The sequence below is a fragment of the Malus sylvestris genome, chromosome 2 (assembly GCF_916048215.2).
Source record: "Malus sylvestris chromosome 2, drMalSylv7.2, whole genome shotgun sequence".
Taxonomy (NCBI): Eukaryota; Viridiplantae; Streptophyta; class Magnoliopsida; order Rosales; family Rosaceae; genus Malus; species Malus sylvestris.
Genome location: NC_062261.1, coordinates 19346727 through 19364072, shown reverse-complemented (window position 1 = coordinate 19364072; position 17346 = coordinate 19346727). Strand labels below are relative to the sequence as shown.

Genomic DNA, 17346 nt, shown 5'->3' with positions numbered 1-17346 from the left:
ACAAAGGTTCATAATCATCCTAAGATCCTAAGGCAACTATATAGTCCATCAAATGAATGCAAAGTTTATGTTAGTAGTATCATATACTCTTGCTTTAAAAACCGTTTTATAAGCATAGTGGGAGTATTATATACAACTAAATTCAATCAAATGGACCAATAGTTGTAATAGGACCAAAAATGTTTTAATAAAGATTAAAATGAATATTTATATGTGATGAGACCTAAAAACCCTCAACCAAACCATTATTAAGTTGAGAAACGTGAGAGTGCTTTGAACACTCTTTCGTGGCCTTCCACCGTGGTAGGCTCCGATCGTTTGTGACTCGTACACCGGCTTCACCCTATCATGGGGGAGTACAAAGTGCGTGCTTACACTCAGGAGGAGTCTATATGCATACTTGATGTTGTGAAAGGTAGGCAACGAGAATAGCCAACATCATATCATTGTGAGGTTGTTCTTGAACCCCTACCCGAACTTGCATGGTGGGAATGACTTAACTAAGTGCAATGGAGCCAACATCATATCATTGTGAAGCTACATTCTCTAGAGGCCAAATAAGATGGGTACTTGCAAGAGATGCAAATGAGTAAGCGTACTCTCTCATTATTATTAATGCTAGCCAACATCATATCATTGTGAGGTGGGCTTGGTAATAGTGAGTCTCCCATACCCTACTAAGAGTTACCTCCAAAACTCTCGAATTCCAATGAGGGATATGGAATTTGCCAAAAATAGTGGGTGGTGCTATTTGATTTAAAGACCCGAATCAAATGGCTTAAAATCAATCAATTTATATTCGTTATGTATTTGTTTACCAATATATTTGCAAACGCTATCCAAAACTTGACAAAGAAAAGCCGAATGCTTTTGTTTCCGGACTTGGTACAACAATCCCAAAGATTGTCTTAAATGGATTGTATATGTACCTAAGTAGTCTCATCCTCACAATCTTCCTATTGATAATGTACCATTGGAAGAACATGTTAGATAAGTCTATCATAAAGAGAACAACACTTTTAAAGTCATAATTCTTCAATTACAAATCGTTGTATGAAGAAATAAGAGTTGCTTTGAACAACCCTTAACTAACGCAAACATTAGTGCTTGTTTCTTTGTTACATGAACAAGGAACTTAAGAAGAAAGCACAAAGGCATGGACACTTTATGTGCCCTAATTCTTCACTTACAAATTGTTGTATGAAGAAATGAGAGTTGCCTTGAATAACTCTTGAAAGTTTGTAATTATGTTTAGAACATAATGGTTGGTTGACAAAAATAGTCCATCAACATGGACTTATGATGATTTTGAATCATTGAGTGTTGAAGTGTTACACCACTTCTAGAGACGGAAACTAAGCAAGGACTTCACCTTTGTGTCCCTATCCAAATGGTTCACTAAGTTTATTGTAAACTATATAGTGAATAATAATCACACGCTCTCCAAATCGTTTGATGTGTATAACACAATTGAAATAAGTTTCAAGAGAGACAGTGGGAGTTTAGGGACCATGACTATTGTAGACAAATGAGAAGTCAAATGAAGAAAGCGAAATAAACTCCAAGGGAACAAACTTTCTTTATGAAAGGATGGACATTGGAAGGGGTATTTGCAAGAAATGTCTTGCAAATGTCAAGAACACACCTTTCAAAGGTGTTGTAAATTGTTCTTGAAAAGTTCAAAACAGTTGGCTCTTCTACTTGAATGTTTGATTCAGTATTAGTAACTATGTTTTACAATCGTTGTAAAAGTGTGGCTAATAAGAAGTAGAAGATTAATAAGAGAAGAGAAAGTACTTTACATTCGGAACGTGAATCAAATGTAGATCTCTGCGAAAGCAGATGGTACTTACTTCCTCATATGAACTACCAAAGAAATTGGAAAAACCAAAGATTGTCTTTACATTCCAATTTTAAGGAACTTAATTCCATCACTATAAGGGATGGATGAATATTTTGTTTGACAAAACATTGTTCTTTATTAATGAATGATTAGATTATTGTAATCTAATTAATTATCTCTATAGTAGAGATGATATGGTAGTGTTAACTGTTTAGAATATAACGATGCTTAAAACCCAAAATGTTGCAAGGTAGTGACTAATCCCAACTGAGTTGTGATACCTCAAAAACATAAAATACGAGTTGGTCATAGATGGATGCTTTGGATCGTTAGATCCGGATCTAACACCTTCTTATTAAAATTGTATAGAGGCGAAATGTTCGAATCTTTATTCTTTTGGAAAGAAGAAAGAATCACAAAGTTGTTGAGGTTAATTCACTTAGATGTTAGTGGCACTTGTCCACAACATAATACTACTCATGTTGTATGACATTCACCGAAGATCACTCTCGGTTGGACTATAGTTTATTTTGAATAAACACAAGTCTGAATACTTTGCAAAATGTTTCAAAGAATTCAAGAAATGTAAGTTGATGAGTAAGACGTCTAAAGTATTTGCCTCCTTAGATTTGATCCAAGGAAAGATAACACTTTAGAACAGTTTCCTTGAAAAATATCAAGGGAAGAAGCATCAAAAGATAATGGATTTCTCCATTAGGAGAAGAACGAACTTGAATAAGATTTAGTTCGTTGGATGATATCAATTACCCATATATAGGATATATGCTTCTAAGACAATATGATTGTCAATTAGAAGATCTTCCAAAATTTTCATGACTCCATAAGATGTAGTTGGAAAGAAAGACAAATCTTAATCATGTTAAGATTTGGGGTTGTGTGCTAATAAGCAATATTTGTTTGAGAATTATCTTGTGGGTATCCTTAAATTAACATTTGGATATCACTTCTATAAACCAACTAACAAATGTTGTTTGTTGGGTAGTTCATTGTAATCCTACACCAGGATTTGCCTAAGATAGAGCAAATGAACGAGATATAGAACTCAAAGAATGGGTTCTTTGAGAGACAAGATAGTAATCAACAAATATAACAACCTAGTTCCTATACCACAAGCTCCAAGGTAGTCGAGAAGGATTTATAAACAGTCTCAATTGAATGGTTTGAACTTTATGACTATATCATAGAGTTGCACCTCTTAATTCGAAAGAAATAAGAATGAAAATCCTTATGACTACATTGAGTGTATATACGATATATACTCAAGGAAATGGTAAAGTACCATTTGACCCGAAATAATGAAACCTCCATAGCTAATTGGTAGCTTAAGGTGACTACAATTAAAGAGATTGGTTGACTTGGAAGAACCATCTTTAACGTAGTCTTAGTTTCAATTAATTCGAAGATTGCTAGCTACAACTAAATGGTGATTCAATGTTTGGACATAATATGGGTTTCCGAAAACATTATTAAGATAGTCTTGATAATATATGTCTAAAACTATGAATCACAAGACATGTAAGTTGTAGAGATCCATCCATCATGGATCTTAGCAAGCTAGTGGGAGCTATAAGCGTCTTATGAGAGAAAGATCAAATCGTTTGATTTCTCATAAAGATGTAAATGAACCTTTTGTTTACTAGGTTTACAAAAGATTAGTGGGAGTTAATCATGTTCCTAAAATTTAAATATATATGATATATTAATTTTGGAAATGAAAAGAATACTTCTTCGTTAAAGTTATGACTTTAAAACATTATATGAAGATAGAACGTATATGGGAGACATAGTCTATATACATGGGATGGAAATCTATATTGATAGATTTTAGGATATAATTGGATTATATCAAGCCCTAAATTTAGACAAAAGATGATAGGAAGTTTCTCATATGATGATGAACTTCAATAAAAAATGACAACTCTAGTGAGACTAAGAAGTTGCTCTTCTCAAAGAAAACGTACTCTTTGACTCCCAAAGAAATAATGCATAAATAGAATCCTTTATGCATACGCAGAAAGGTGATTTATGTATTTCATATTGTATGAAAAACATTGATATGAGTTGTACCTAGAACGGTACAAGACGATATCAGTGCAAGCCCAGGATCAGAACCATGACAACTGTCAAGTGAGTCCTTAAGTATTTAAGAAATACTAAAGGATAAATTCCTCAATGATCGAGGAAGAATTAGAGTAACGAAATGGAAGCGTAAATGTACTAGATTATGAATCTAATCCATCATTGAATGTTTCTTCATTATGAATGAAGAGATAAACAGATATCTCTTTATTATGACTAAAGAGATATTTGGATGGAAACATTAAAGTAATGACTTTAGTGTGTTCCATTATGAATGCAAAATATATTGCCATATAAAAGTTTACAACAATGTTGTTTGGATGGGAAAGTTCATTTATGAACTCTCTATTCGGTTCCAACCAGAAAGTGTCTGACACTAATGGGGCGATAACTCAAGCCAGGGAATCAAGGTCTCATCACGATCCGAACTCAAATGAGAGACTGAACCACATGATTAAGAATCATGTATAATGGTGACACCGTTACTCTTAAGGTTGCTTCTATGGATAACATATAGATATCCATTGTCTAGGCCTACTACTCAGTCATTTATGAAAGGACTACAGAAGAGGTATCATCACTGATGACCAAGCTGATTGGCTCTAGTGCAAGTGGGAGATTGTTGGAAATGTGCCCTAAAACCAATCATATGATGATACTTTACGGACATTTCACATGTTAAACTAATCTAGTTTAATATCAGGGGCAAATATTATTGTTTGAGCCGTCTCATATAAATGTTATACGCTTAAACGATAAGTCCAAGGAATATGTGATTGGGAGAATGCGATCTAAAGAAGTTAGATTCATGAGACCATTCTTTCGTAGACACATCCTAAACGTTCCTGATCATAGGATTGCCAATTGGGCATTGACAGTCCGTTAAGATCAGTACGTGCTGTGTCTTCTCTCAGGGAGAGTGATTAGTCTCGAGTCATTGGTGTGTGTGACATCAAGACAAGTACGTAGGTGCTCAATAGAGAATGAGTTCACTGAACACGATCAACGAAGAGTTCTCATATTCATGTCACATGAGAACTCATGGTTGGGATAATGCAAAGTAGTCTTTTGACCTGAGGCATCATAGTTGTCTTGTGGTTAGGTACTTGATCTTTGATTATGTCAAAGTCACCCCATCCGCGGGTGTCCACGGCATCGTCGGGGTTAAGCCACTTAGCCATGGAGGTAAGTGAATGCGTAACAAGGGATCTCTAACCTTCAAACCGTTTGGGGGAGAATACTCTATGATATGATTAAGAATCTCTGGCCAGAGTATGAATGAGATTGAGGAAGTCGTTCCAAATCACATTCAAGGTAATCATATAAGCACACGAATCACATTGGATAGTAGACATAAATAAACTATCAAACCAAACAATGTGGTCAAGAGTATTGTATTAGAGAAAGACCGTATTGCATTTGTAATCCTAAACTGAATAGGTTCTCCACCTCTTCTGATTAGCTTGGGTAACCATGATATGCTGCCAGGTGTCACTCATGGTTTGTGGAAGCCCTAAACGTGTATAATCACTAAAGGGAGAATTGAAAGTAAGTTTCAATTCACAATCGATTTGAAATGGTTTTAATCGCCCACTGCCTTGCTAAAAGGAACCTAATGGATCATACACCGTGTAAGGTGGAGATTGAAGAAACAATGGAGATGAGTAAGAATAATTAAATGGTTTAATTATTTATGGCAAAGATTAATTAATATGTTAATTAATCAAACGAATAAGTTCATTAAAGACCTCAGGATAGTTTTGGACCTTAAGGCCCAATGGGCTTCGAACGTTAAGCCCATTGACTTAAGTTGTATGACAACTTAATGAATAATGATTCACAAATGCCCAATTAGCCCAATAATACCCTAAGGCCGGCCATTTAGAGATGGAGTGAGTTTTGGACTTATTTACAAGTTTGCCACTCCAATGAATTAAGGTATAAATATGACTTTATAGCCAAAATTCATTTAGGGTTTTCTTTTGGGGAAAGGATGAGAACATAAGCTCTTCTTTCTCTCTAAAGTGGCCGGCCTCCTTGGAGGGTTTAGCTAGCAATCCTACTACTCCAAGGTCACTCATTTCTTCTCCAATCTAACCTTGGTGAAGAGACTTAGAGGTTCTCAATTTTGGGAACTTGGAGAACCATTTCATTCATCCAAATCCATAGATCTAAGATGCAAGGAATAAAGGCCCTCTCTTTGGGTGATTAGCCTTTGCTTATGCAAAGAGGAATCTACAAAGGTATAATTTCTCAACTAACAAATGTTGTTTTAAGTTGAGTCAAGGTTCACCAATCTACTAGGCTTTGAATTTCATGGGTAATGTTTTGTTTTTGAGTGCATACAAGCATGATTCCGCCTTTAAATTTGTTAATTGCATGCTAGAGATGTTGCTCAAATGAACATGTTTTTCACAAAATTTCCTTCAGCCTCATCACCTTGAGGCTTCTTAAATGGACATTAAATATGCCAACCACTTGTACTAGCCTACTGAGCTTTTCACCTACTCGGACATGCCTTTGTCGACGAAATGACGTTCTAATAGTCGGATGGCAAGTCTTTTAAGGCCCAGGTGGTCCGAGCGTCCAACTTAGACCTCAGTTACTCTGTCTCTCCTTGTCGAGCACTGCCTCGACTTGCCTTATGTCCCATCATATGTCTTTGTTGTTGCTTGCACGTTGTTGAATAGTCTAAGTAGCACTTGAGTAATTCTATTCTTGGAGACTTGTACCATAAAGTTGTCAGCATGCCAATATGTTCTTCTCGGTTGAGTAGTTCTTCTTTCGTCTCGGTCGACCCGAGCACTCAGATGGGTCCTCTACGAACTCCTTGGGCCTTGGTTTTTCTGGCCTTTCCTTAGGCTTATGCCCTTGGGTGGGCCTAAATGGGCCCAGTGTTAGCAAGGGGATGTTATTGCAAGGATATATACTACCAAACCTGCAATTGTAAATCAGATAGTGTTTTAAAATATAAAAAAGGAAATCCATTGGAAAGGAAATTAACTTGGGTCTTTAAGATTGAGGATGAGTTCATCTTTAGGGTACTTTATGATCGATTAACGGAAATTCAGGCTCATGATCGAAACAATTCATATTATTAATCACCTTGTAAAGATAATCTATGCAAAAAATCAATAAAATATGAAATTGTTTCATCATCGAACTATATAAAAACATGGATGAATCCGGTAAAAAAATTAGCAACTGTCTATCTATTTGCTACAGTTGATTGACTAATGACTTTGTTTTAAATTGATTTTTGAAAAAAATGATATTTACATAATGATTTATAATATGAAGAACCATGTTCTTTAAATCAGTCACAAAATATCTTGATAAGGAACTCCTCCTTAACCTTAAGGAGCCAAGACTTTTTATTGGAAATTCAAAACATTTTCCATTTTCACATTCCATGCAAATCATATCAATCAGACCCCCAACGCCATCATCATCATTCTGTATGTTCCCTCTTTCACCACGTTAGCCGATCTCCAAATTAAAACAACAACATGCCTCAATCAGACTGTACATTCGTGAAATAGGGATGATTTAGGAATCAAATGACCATTTGGGAATGATTTAACAGTCAAAAGACTACATATCAATGATCAAGTAGGATCAAACTAGAATCAAAACACATAAATGAGTAGGGATCAAATCAACAATTGCAGAAACCCCTACAAAGTCTAATATTAAACAACATTTTCCCCATTGGAAAAGGATCCTCGCCGAATCCTTTTCATAGGGATCTTAAGGATTCTGTGATCGTGATCGTTTATCGTATAACGTGTGGTCATAAATTATTTTAGAATTTAAACTTGAAAATTAAATATAAATAACATCTAACGAAAACTGACCGCACAATGTATTATGAATGATCATGATCACGAAATCCTTAATATTTCCGAAAAAAGGATCTTCCTTTTCCTTCCCTATTAACTGGAACAAAAATGAATAAATAAAAAACTCAAAATATTGAAAGAGAAAAAAACAAATGATGAGCACAAACAAGAAAAATGACCAAAAAGAAAAAGAAAAAAAAAAGCACAAACAAGACAAATCCAAAAAAAAAAAAATTAAAAAGAAAAAAAACAATGGAAAAAGGAGGGGGGGGGGAGAGAGAGAGAGAGAGAGAGAGAGAGAGAGAGTAAAGGCAGTAGCAAGAAGCGCAAAAAACTGAAAAAACATCAGAAAACAGGAAGAAGCAAAAACAATAGCGCAAGAGAGGATTACTAGAGCTAGAGAGTTTTTGAAAACAAGGTTTTGAATTCGATTTCTATGAATCCTCACAAAACGGAAGATCTCTTCCACCATCACTTCCACCACCACCAACACCAACACCAACACCACCTCAGCCACCATGATCTGGGCCCACCTCCCCACCAGATCATGGAATCCCCGCCCTCCATTTCACTCCCTGCAGACGACGTCGTCTTCCCACTCCCCCCGGAAATCGACCTCTTCCGCTCCCCCTCCTCCTCTCCCTCCCACTCCTCCGACGAAAACGACGACGTCCCAAACCCTAACCCCAAATCCGACCCCAAATCCCAGCCCATCTACATCTCCCCGGAGCCCCACATCTCCTCCCAGTTCTACACCTTCAACCCGGATTCCCATTCCCTCATGATCAGGTGCATCCTCGACGCCCGCCTCGCCACCCCCGTCGAGATCCGCGCCGCCACGCCCCGCCCCGTCCTCAAGTCCTGGCGCGCCGTCTGGAAGGACCGCAACGAGGACACCGCCTACGTCACCGCCTGGAAGCGCATCCAGGACAAGCTCGCCGCCCACGTCGACCAAAACGGTAACGAATTCTTGTGCTTCAAGAACAATAACCAGCAATTCGTTTCTCACATTAATCAGTGGCAAGACATTGTTATGAGTTTCCATAGCGATGCCGATTTGAAACACTTAGGGTTGAAGGAAACCATTGATAGGATTAAGCAGGTTTGGACTGTAGGTGCTAAGTTTTATGGAATTCCTGAGAGTTACATTAGGGTTTGTGTTGCTGCATGCACCATTTGCTCCACGGATAATTCGGGGCTCTCAGGGAGGGGCAAACGCCGGCGGTTTGAGTATACCGAGTCTTTTGATGTGCCTGCTAAAGAGGTGCCCACTAGGCTTCAGCAGTTGGCTGCTAAGCATAAGGTGGTTCTTTGTATAAGGCAGAAGTATATCAGGTATAAGCCCTTTATGGCGGAGGTTAAGGACTATGCTTGTCATAGGGCCGGGGAGCCCGCTGCTAAGAAGTCCAAGATTTTGAAGAGGGAACCATATGCTTCGAAGAGGTGCGGCTGTGGGTTTCGGATTAGGGCCATTGTTCCAATTACAAATTACAATGAGAAGGACAAGACTTTTGTGTATCAGGAAGAGGGGGTGGCAGTGTTTAAGCTGTATGCTGTGCATTCAGGGCATGAGCCAGGTCCATTGGACGGGAATGCGAGGATTATGCATCGGGTTGTGGGGCACAAAGGTGGGATTTTTATGGATCAGGATACTGTGTATGGGGTCAGTGAGGAATTGGACAATGATGGATTTGGATTGTTCGGGAAGGATGAGGGGGACATGCAGTTGTTAGTCATGCAACAGGTGCAGGAATTGAGAGCTGAAGTTGGGCTTTTAGAAGAGAAAATTGTGAAAATGCCGCAAGAGCTTTTGGGTTCAGTGTCTCGAGATTTGTTTGATCTTGTCAATAAAGTTAGACAAGTAGGAGAGGAGAGTTCAAAGCCAATGGATTTGCTACAGGATAAGACACTTGCAGGTGATATTTTGGTTGGGGATAATGATTTGGCCCATTGGAGTGATCACCATCACGAACGTTTATATGGAGATGGCAAGGACACTGATCTGATTGAGGATGATGAAGACAGTTTTGGGCGAACTCTTGGGGATGGTGTCCCTTGGGAGCAGCTGAGGGAAGACTGTAGGAGTCCGAAAGATCTGATCGGTGACCCTTGTAAGCCTGAAAAGTGGTTGAAGTGCAGTGAATTTGATGAGAAGAGCATGCTTGATTGCGAGGATACGAAACTAACCAAGTCCTTAAGACATGATGAGGGTATAGGGGCAGATGTTGGTCTTGTTGGTATACAGGTCGATAGCTTCTATCAAGCGAATTCGAAATGGTTTGATTCTCCTTGTGGGTTGGATCCAGCTGCCGATTGTGGGGATAATACGTTCAGGAATGAGGAGATTGTTTAGTCCCTTGAAGAGCTGGTTAAGCCTTTCTAACATAATTATGGGTGTATATTGTCCCTTTCTCGAGCTGGAGGTGACTTGTACATTTATGTATACAGAAGACTGGAGCCTCAGACAGAATAGTAGGTTCCTTTCCTTTGTGTTGTTCTGTAAAGTATAGCCGATTGGGCTTCTCTGCACATAACTATTTGTTAACCATGTTCTGGGTATTCATAATTTTCAGATTGGTTTTATAGTGCGTATCAGGTAGGACATCAATAATTTTTGTTGAAGTTCTGTATGCTCAATGTAATCGTTTTCGACTTCTGTTGTTATAGAAATTTTCATTCTCCGCAGTGTGCCTCTCTCTCTCTCTCTCTCTCTCTTTGTGGTGTTTATAGTCCTCCGAATCTGAAAGCTCCACATCCAGTCACCTTACATGCTTCTGTTCTAGAATTTTTCATATATTTTGTTTAATGGTTTGAATATGTTCAATTACTTGTTAGTGCTAGATGGTTCTTGATCATCACTGCCTTGGCTTGCATCATATAACTGCTGTCTGCCAAGTGGCCCATGGATTATGCCTTCAGTTTCTGATTGAAGAGGAAAATAAAAGCTCTTGTGTTTCTTCTTTGGTGGAGTGGACTAAAATATGAGTAAATTTGGTATCTATTTGGTCAGCAATGGTATTCTGGAAGTCAGGAGGATCCTCCCCGGATCCTCTTTGTCTCGGTTAATTTTTGTCAGGTACTATTTATATTTAATTTAAAATAAAAGTATTTAAAATGATTTCTGGTCGCATAATGTACGATAAACGGGCATGATTTGAGGATCCTCAGGATCCTCACAAAGAGAATCCAAAGAGGATCCTCATTCTTCTAGAAGGACCCTTGAATGTCTTGTTTCTAGTGAAAATTTCAGACAATAGTTTAATTAAATAAGAGAGGTCAAAGAGATGTCAAAAATGTTATATATGCATATAACAGTAACAAATGATATGTCATTTACTTCAATCGAGATGATGTGGACATGGAGATATCAAAAATTGACACAAGCGTCAAATAAGGATTTGCTATTTTCAAGGGCATTCCACTTGCCTTAGCATAAATACTCGCATATTTCAATATTATTTGATTACTTTTATTATTTTGGGTAAATCTCTGTTTACTACTTTCATGTTTCGTAGTTTTCAACATTTAGTACATCAAGTTTTTTTCGTCCCAGAATCATACCTAAAGTGTAAATTTTGGAATAGTCTCATACATCCGTTAGTCAAACTGTTAAGTCTACCATTAACTGATGACGTGGTGCCTATATGGACAATGACTGGACGACATGTGTCATTAAGGGGTCCACGTGGAAATTAAAAATTAAAAAAAAATTATTTAAAGAAAAGTTAAAAAAAAAAAAAAAAAAAGGCAAAACCCAGATCGTGGGTTTCTGGGTTTCGCATATGGATAGAGAGAGAGGGAGACATCACGAAAGAGGGAAAGGGAGGAGTAGAGGGGATCCCTTGCTGAGGGTTTCACAATTGGGAGGCCATGCTGAGGGAGAGGAAGAGAGAGAGGGAGCGACAGAAAGAGGGGGAAAGGGAAGAGTGGGGATCTCAGCGCCATTTGTTGCAGATCCTTGATTTCATGAGTGGGAGAGGGGGTACACTTAGAGAAAAGCATGGGGGGCGTCGAGATTTGAGGGAGAGGGGTAGGGATAGTGGCCGGGGGTCTGGGTGTGCGGGTTCTGTTTTCAAGTGGTACACCCACCACCGCAAGGATCCTGCCCGCTTCCGGAGTATGGGTTTACAGACAACGGTATGGGCTGAGTGAGAGAAAGACCTTGCAGAGAGAGATATCATCAGTGTTCTCAATCTTCGACCCCCATTTTTGTTTCATTCAACAAATCAACACCAACCCAAATATATTTTTGACATTTACAACAAAACTCACCAACCAAATTCTAGTAATTCATCCAGAACTCCCCCTGCGTCACCAATTCCAAGTTTATAATTTCTTTGGAATATATTTCAAACTTCTCTAAAAACGTCGTTGCGAACCCAAAATGCCACCCTTTTTAACCAATCCAAAAATTTCACCATTTCCTACTCCCAAAACAACTAACTATTTATGGGTTGTTGCTGATTTCGCTGCCCATTCAAGCTTTACGGTAATGGCCTCGAATCCAGAGAACGAACCTAGGGCCTTGAGAGAGGTCGAGAAGCCACTGATTGAGTCCATACTACCACCTACGGTGGAGGAGATGCACGGCCAAAACATCTGGAACAACTGCGCCGTCCACAGTGTCGTTAGTGGAGTTATGGGTATGGCTAAAGTTCTTTCCTTTGGCTTAATTTTTGGATTTTCTCACATGGGTTTTGATTCTTTTTTCGTCTTTCTCTGTTTGGTTGCTGAGAAAATGTGGGAAAGTTTTCCATTTTTATTGTTGGTTTTATTTTTTCTCCTTTATCTCTGTTTGGTTGCTGAGGAAACGTGGGAAAGCTACTGTCTTTTTGTTCGTCTGTGAGTAGATTGTGGAGGAGTTTCAATGATTTGCTGGAGCGAGGGGACGATGGCAGTGCTGATTAAGGTGTGGTGGGAGAGATACTTGGAGCTGAGCGAGGAGAGAAGGGAGGGAAGGGATCGTTAGGTAAGTAGCAAGGGCGGAGTAGAGAGGGATAACAGAAAAGAGGGGTTGGTTGTTGGATTGGGTGGGGAAGAAGAAACAGAGAGATGAACCCATATTGGTTTTTTAGGTTTAGGTTTAGGTTTGGTTTTTTAATTTTAAAAATTTTAAATTTTAAATTGTTTTTTTTTTAATTTTCAAATCCACTTGGACACCTTAATGACATGTGGCGCCCAATCATTGTCCACATAGGCGCCACATCATCAGTTAACGGCAGACTTAACAGTTGACTAACGGATGTATGAGACTGTCCCAAAATTTACACTTTAGGTATGACTCTGGGACGAAAAAAACTTGATGTACTAAATGTTGAAAACCACGAAACACCGTAAACAGAGATTTACCCTATTATTTTTGTTTAAAAAAAATATAAATGAAGCAATAAATTTTGGCATATTTGGTGAAAGGAAAATATTGATAATATTTCAGATTATCAGGTCAACCATCAAATTGAAATTTGATGTTTTGAATTTGACATCTCCTTTGGAGATGCTCCAAGGAGATGTCAAAAGGTCCATACAAGCAATAATAGTTAGAAAAAACAACACTATTGTTTTCCAACCGAAATACCAATTCCTATGTGGCATGACATGGAATGGCACCAAATGGAGTTGTTGTCAAATTTGACAGCAGATTCAAATCTATTTTTAGGGGATAATTAATGCTTTTTATAATTTTTGTTATTATCTTTTGTTTTAAAATTACTAATTACAATTATAAAAAGTAAAGGGAACTGTTATTAGTATTCCAATAATCTCATTTGACATTTTAAACTTTCTATAATTGGAAAGAAGAATACACTTATAAGGAGTGTAGAATGAGATTTGCTAATAACAATTCTCAAAGTAAATAATGCAATAATAGTTTAAATTTAACATATCGGGTGGAGAACCAAATTTATAAAAAGATCAATGTGCCATATAAGCCTTTAGATTTCAATTTTGTGTTTAAAATCTCCTTTAGAGATGGTCTTACAGTGTTAAGAAAGGTAAGTATTCAATTTAGTTGGGATTATCACAGGAACCAATTTCCTATTGAACTTAAATATGTTGCACAATGCCAGTAAATTCTTGTCAGACTTCCAGAGTGTAAAGCTTCTTTCTAGAAAGAAAAATACATGGCTTTTCAAGTATACAGGTTACTTCTACTTGCACGTAAATTATAGTTTGACAATGTACGTAATTTTTTTTTTTTAATTTTAATAAGTTTTGCACGTGCATTACACTGTAATTTGCATACAGAGTAGGAAACTAGAATGGCTCCTTACATGTGGCAGGTATATATAGGGCCGACCCTGAGAATTTAAGGGTCATAGACGAGCCTTAGAAGTGGGGCTCTAGAGTTTTCTGACTCCCGACCCTTTGTACATTGACATGTGTAAAAAATATTTACTAAATACAAGAAAAGTCTATTTCTACATTAAATATCATTAAAAATTAATATAAAAAAAAAGATGTACAAACATTACTCAAATATTACCTGTCTCGCATTTTTAGATGCAAATACATTTATTAAGTTTACATAATCTAATTTTTCAATCAATTCAAACTAAAAGAGAAGTCCCTACCCAGTACACCAAATTCCAATCATTTTTCTATTGTTACAATGTTACTTATTACATTCAATAAATGAATGAATGGTTGAATTATAGAAACAACATCTTACAGCTAGGGAAAATACTAGAGTGAAGAGGATAGTAATTTTCGTATACGCACCTAGGCGGATGAGGCGGATTTGAATAATTTATTATATATTATATAAACTAATTAATTTGAACATTAATTAATGTCATTTTTCAAAAAGTGAGAGTTTTAACCTTTTATGTATATAATAAAGATATATGTGGAGTGATCTTAAAATAGGGTAATAAAAACCCATAAAATAAACATAACGGTGATATTTAAGATAGAAGCAAAAAAGTAAAAATAAGATGGTGGGGACTATTTAAAAGGGAGAAGACGTGCAATGACACACCCCGACCCGAGATGTCCACTAGGACTCCGAATCGAGCTATGATGGCCGACATCTGGAAGGTGACGAAGCCATAAAGTGTGATAATGTATAAAATGTGAATAAATTAAAACCTAAAAGTCCTTAAGTACACGAGTGCGCGATGAGCGGATCTGGACCCATTTCACGCGTGATACAAAGCATAGGTATAGTGCAGTAAGGTGAGACAAAGATCATACCATCACAAGAAAACATATGTACCGAAAAGTACCACGAATCCTCGTCGATATGGAACTTTGCTGTTAGAACCTGAAGGGGTACAAAAATAGAAAAGGTGAGTAAGTGAAACAAAACTTTTCAAACCAATTCCAACTACCAAGAGTAGTAGGCCCTCAACCCTAGGCCCTCACTGTAATACCTGTATAAATTCCTGAAAAATAACAAGCGTAACTATAAATCAATACCATAACCAAAATAATAGTCTCACAGTTATACCGTGTCAAATATCTCAATAAGAATAAGTACTTAGGTGAAATAAATCAATATGAAATGGCATATTAGCCAGATCCACCTATAGTGGCCGGTGCGGCTGAATTAATAGCTCATCAACATGCTAGCCGGAGTCACCTCATGTGACCTGTACGACTCATCCATATCTCATCACATATCTCATCATATATGCTAGCTTATCACATATGTCATCATATATGCTAGCTCATCATATATCTCATCATATATGCTAGCTCATCACATATTTCATCATATATGCTAGCTTATAAGTCGGAGTCACCTCTAGTGACCTGTACGACTTATCCATAGCTTAATAAGTATACCTGCACACGAGTCGGAACCACCTAAAGTGGTTTGTACAACAGGACTGAGTGTAAATAAATATGCTCAAGTGCTACGATGACGTGAAGATTGTGCGAATAATCACGGGTCACCTACGAGTTGGAACCACCTATAGTGGTCTGTACAACAGGACTGTTCACCTACCTTGGATCCAAGGTGAGTGTAATGTGCGGGAGGTGAACATCACGTGAAGGAATGTGCCTTGGCCACGGGCTAGAGCACTAACACAAAGAAGCTAGGAATGTGTTAAAGAGAAAGAAGAATTAATGTAAAAAGGACAAAGAGCTCAGCCACAAAAGGGTGTCACTCCACCATTCACCTTTCCATCATGCCATGCACCACCCTTGTCTCCTTCATTATTTCTGATTTCATGCATTAAAACATTGAATCATTGCACTCAATTGCTGCACATTTCTTGTCCCCTTCACCCATCAGATTTCATACAGCTTTTACCTCCACTACATGCACTCATTGATGCATCATCCACCACATTTGGAATCCCATGCCTTGCATCATGAGTCTTGCTGCACCTTTGACTCATTTCTGCACCATTCCACTGTTGGAAATGTGCCCTAAAACCAATCATATGATGATACTTTACGGACATTTCACATGTTAAACTAATCTAGTTTAATATCAAAGACAAAGATTATTGTTTGAGCCGTCTCATATAAATGTTATACGCTTAAACGATAAGTCCAAGGAATATGTGATTGGGAGAATGCGATCTAAAGAAGTTAGATTCATGAGACCATTCTTTCGTAGACACATCCTAAACGTTCCTGATCATAGAATTGCCAATTGGGCATTGACAGTCCGTTAAGATCAGTAGGTGCTGTGTCTTCTCTCAGTGAGAGTGACTAGTCTTGAGTCATTGGTGTGTGTGACATCAAGACAAGTACGTAGGTGCTCAATAGCGAATGAGTCCACTGAACACGATCAACGAAGAGTTCTCATACTCATGTCACATGAGAACTCATGGTTGGGATAATGCAAAGTAGTCATTTGACCTGAGGCATCATAGTTGTCTTGTGGTTAGGTTCTTGATCTTTGATTATGTCAAAGTCACTCCATTCGCGGGTGTCCACGACATAGTTGGGGTTAAGCCACTTAGTCATGGAGGCAAGTGAATGCGCAACAAGGGATCTCTAACCTTCAAACCGTTTGGGGGAGAATACTCTATGATATGATGAAGAATCTTTGGCCAGAGTATGAATGAGATTTAGGAAGTCGTTCCAAATCACATTCAAGGTAATCATATAAGCACACGAATCGCATTGGATAGTAGACATGAATAAACTATCAAACCAAACAATGTGGTCAAGAGTATTGTATTAGAGAAATACCGTATTGCATTTGTAATCCTAAACTGAATAGGTTCTCCACCTCTTCTGATTAGCTTGGGTAACCATGATATACTGCTAGGTGCCACTCATGGTTTGTGGAAGCCCTAAACGTGTATAATCACTAAAGGGAGAATTGAAAGTAAGTTTCAATTCACAATCGATTTGAAATGGTTTTAATCGCCCACTGCCTCGCTAAAAAGAACCTAATGGATCGTACACCGTGTAAGGTGGAGATTGAAGAAACAATGGAGATGAGTAAGAATAATTAAATGGTTTAATTATTTATGGCAAGAATTAATTAATATGTTAATTAATCAAACGAATAAGTTCGTTAAAGACCTCGAGATAGTTTTGGGCCTCAAGGCCCAATGGGCTTCGAACGTCAAGCCCATTGACTTAAGTTGTATG

At 37.8% G+C, this 17346-nt stretch overlaps 1 protein-coding gene across 1 annotated transcript; it reads left to right on the top strand.

Annotated features, from left to right (window-relative positions):
* Positions 1-8063: 8063 nt before the first annotated feature.
* On the top strand, positions 8064-10470 carry LOC126613687 (uncharacterized). Its single transcript, XM_050281267.1, has one exon. The coding sequence runs from the start codon at positions 8222-8224 to the stop codon at positions 10136-10138; it is 1917 nt and encodes a 638-aa protein (XP_050137224.1). The 5' UTR covers positions 8064-8221; the 3' UTR covers positions 10139-10470.
* The last annotated feature ends 6876 nt before the right edge of the window (positions 10471-17346 follow it).

What these genes read in the sequence shown, in the direction of transcription:
- LOC126613687 (XM_050281267.1), top strand. Translation starts at nt 8,222, where the DNA reads ATGAATCCTCACAAAACGGAAGATCTCTTCCACCATCACTTCCACCAC.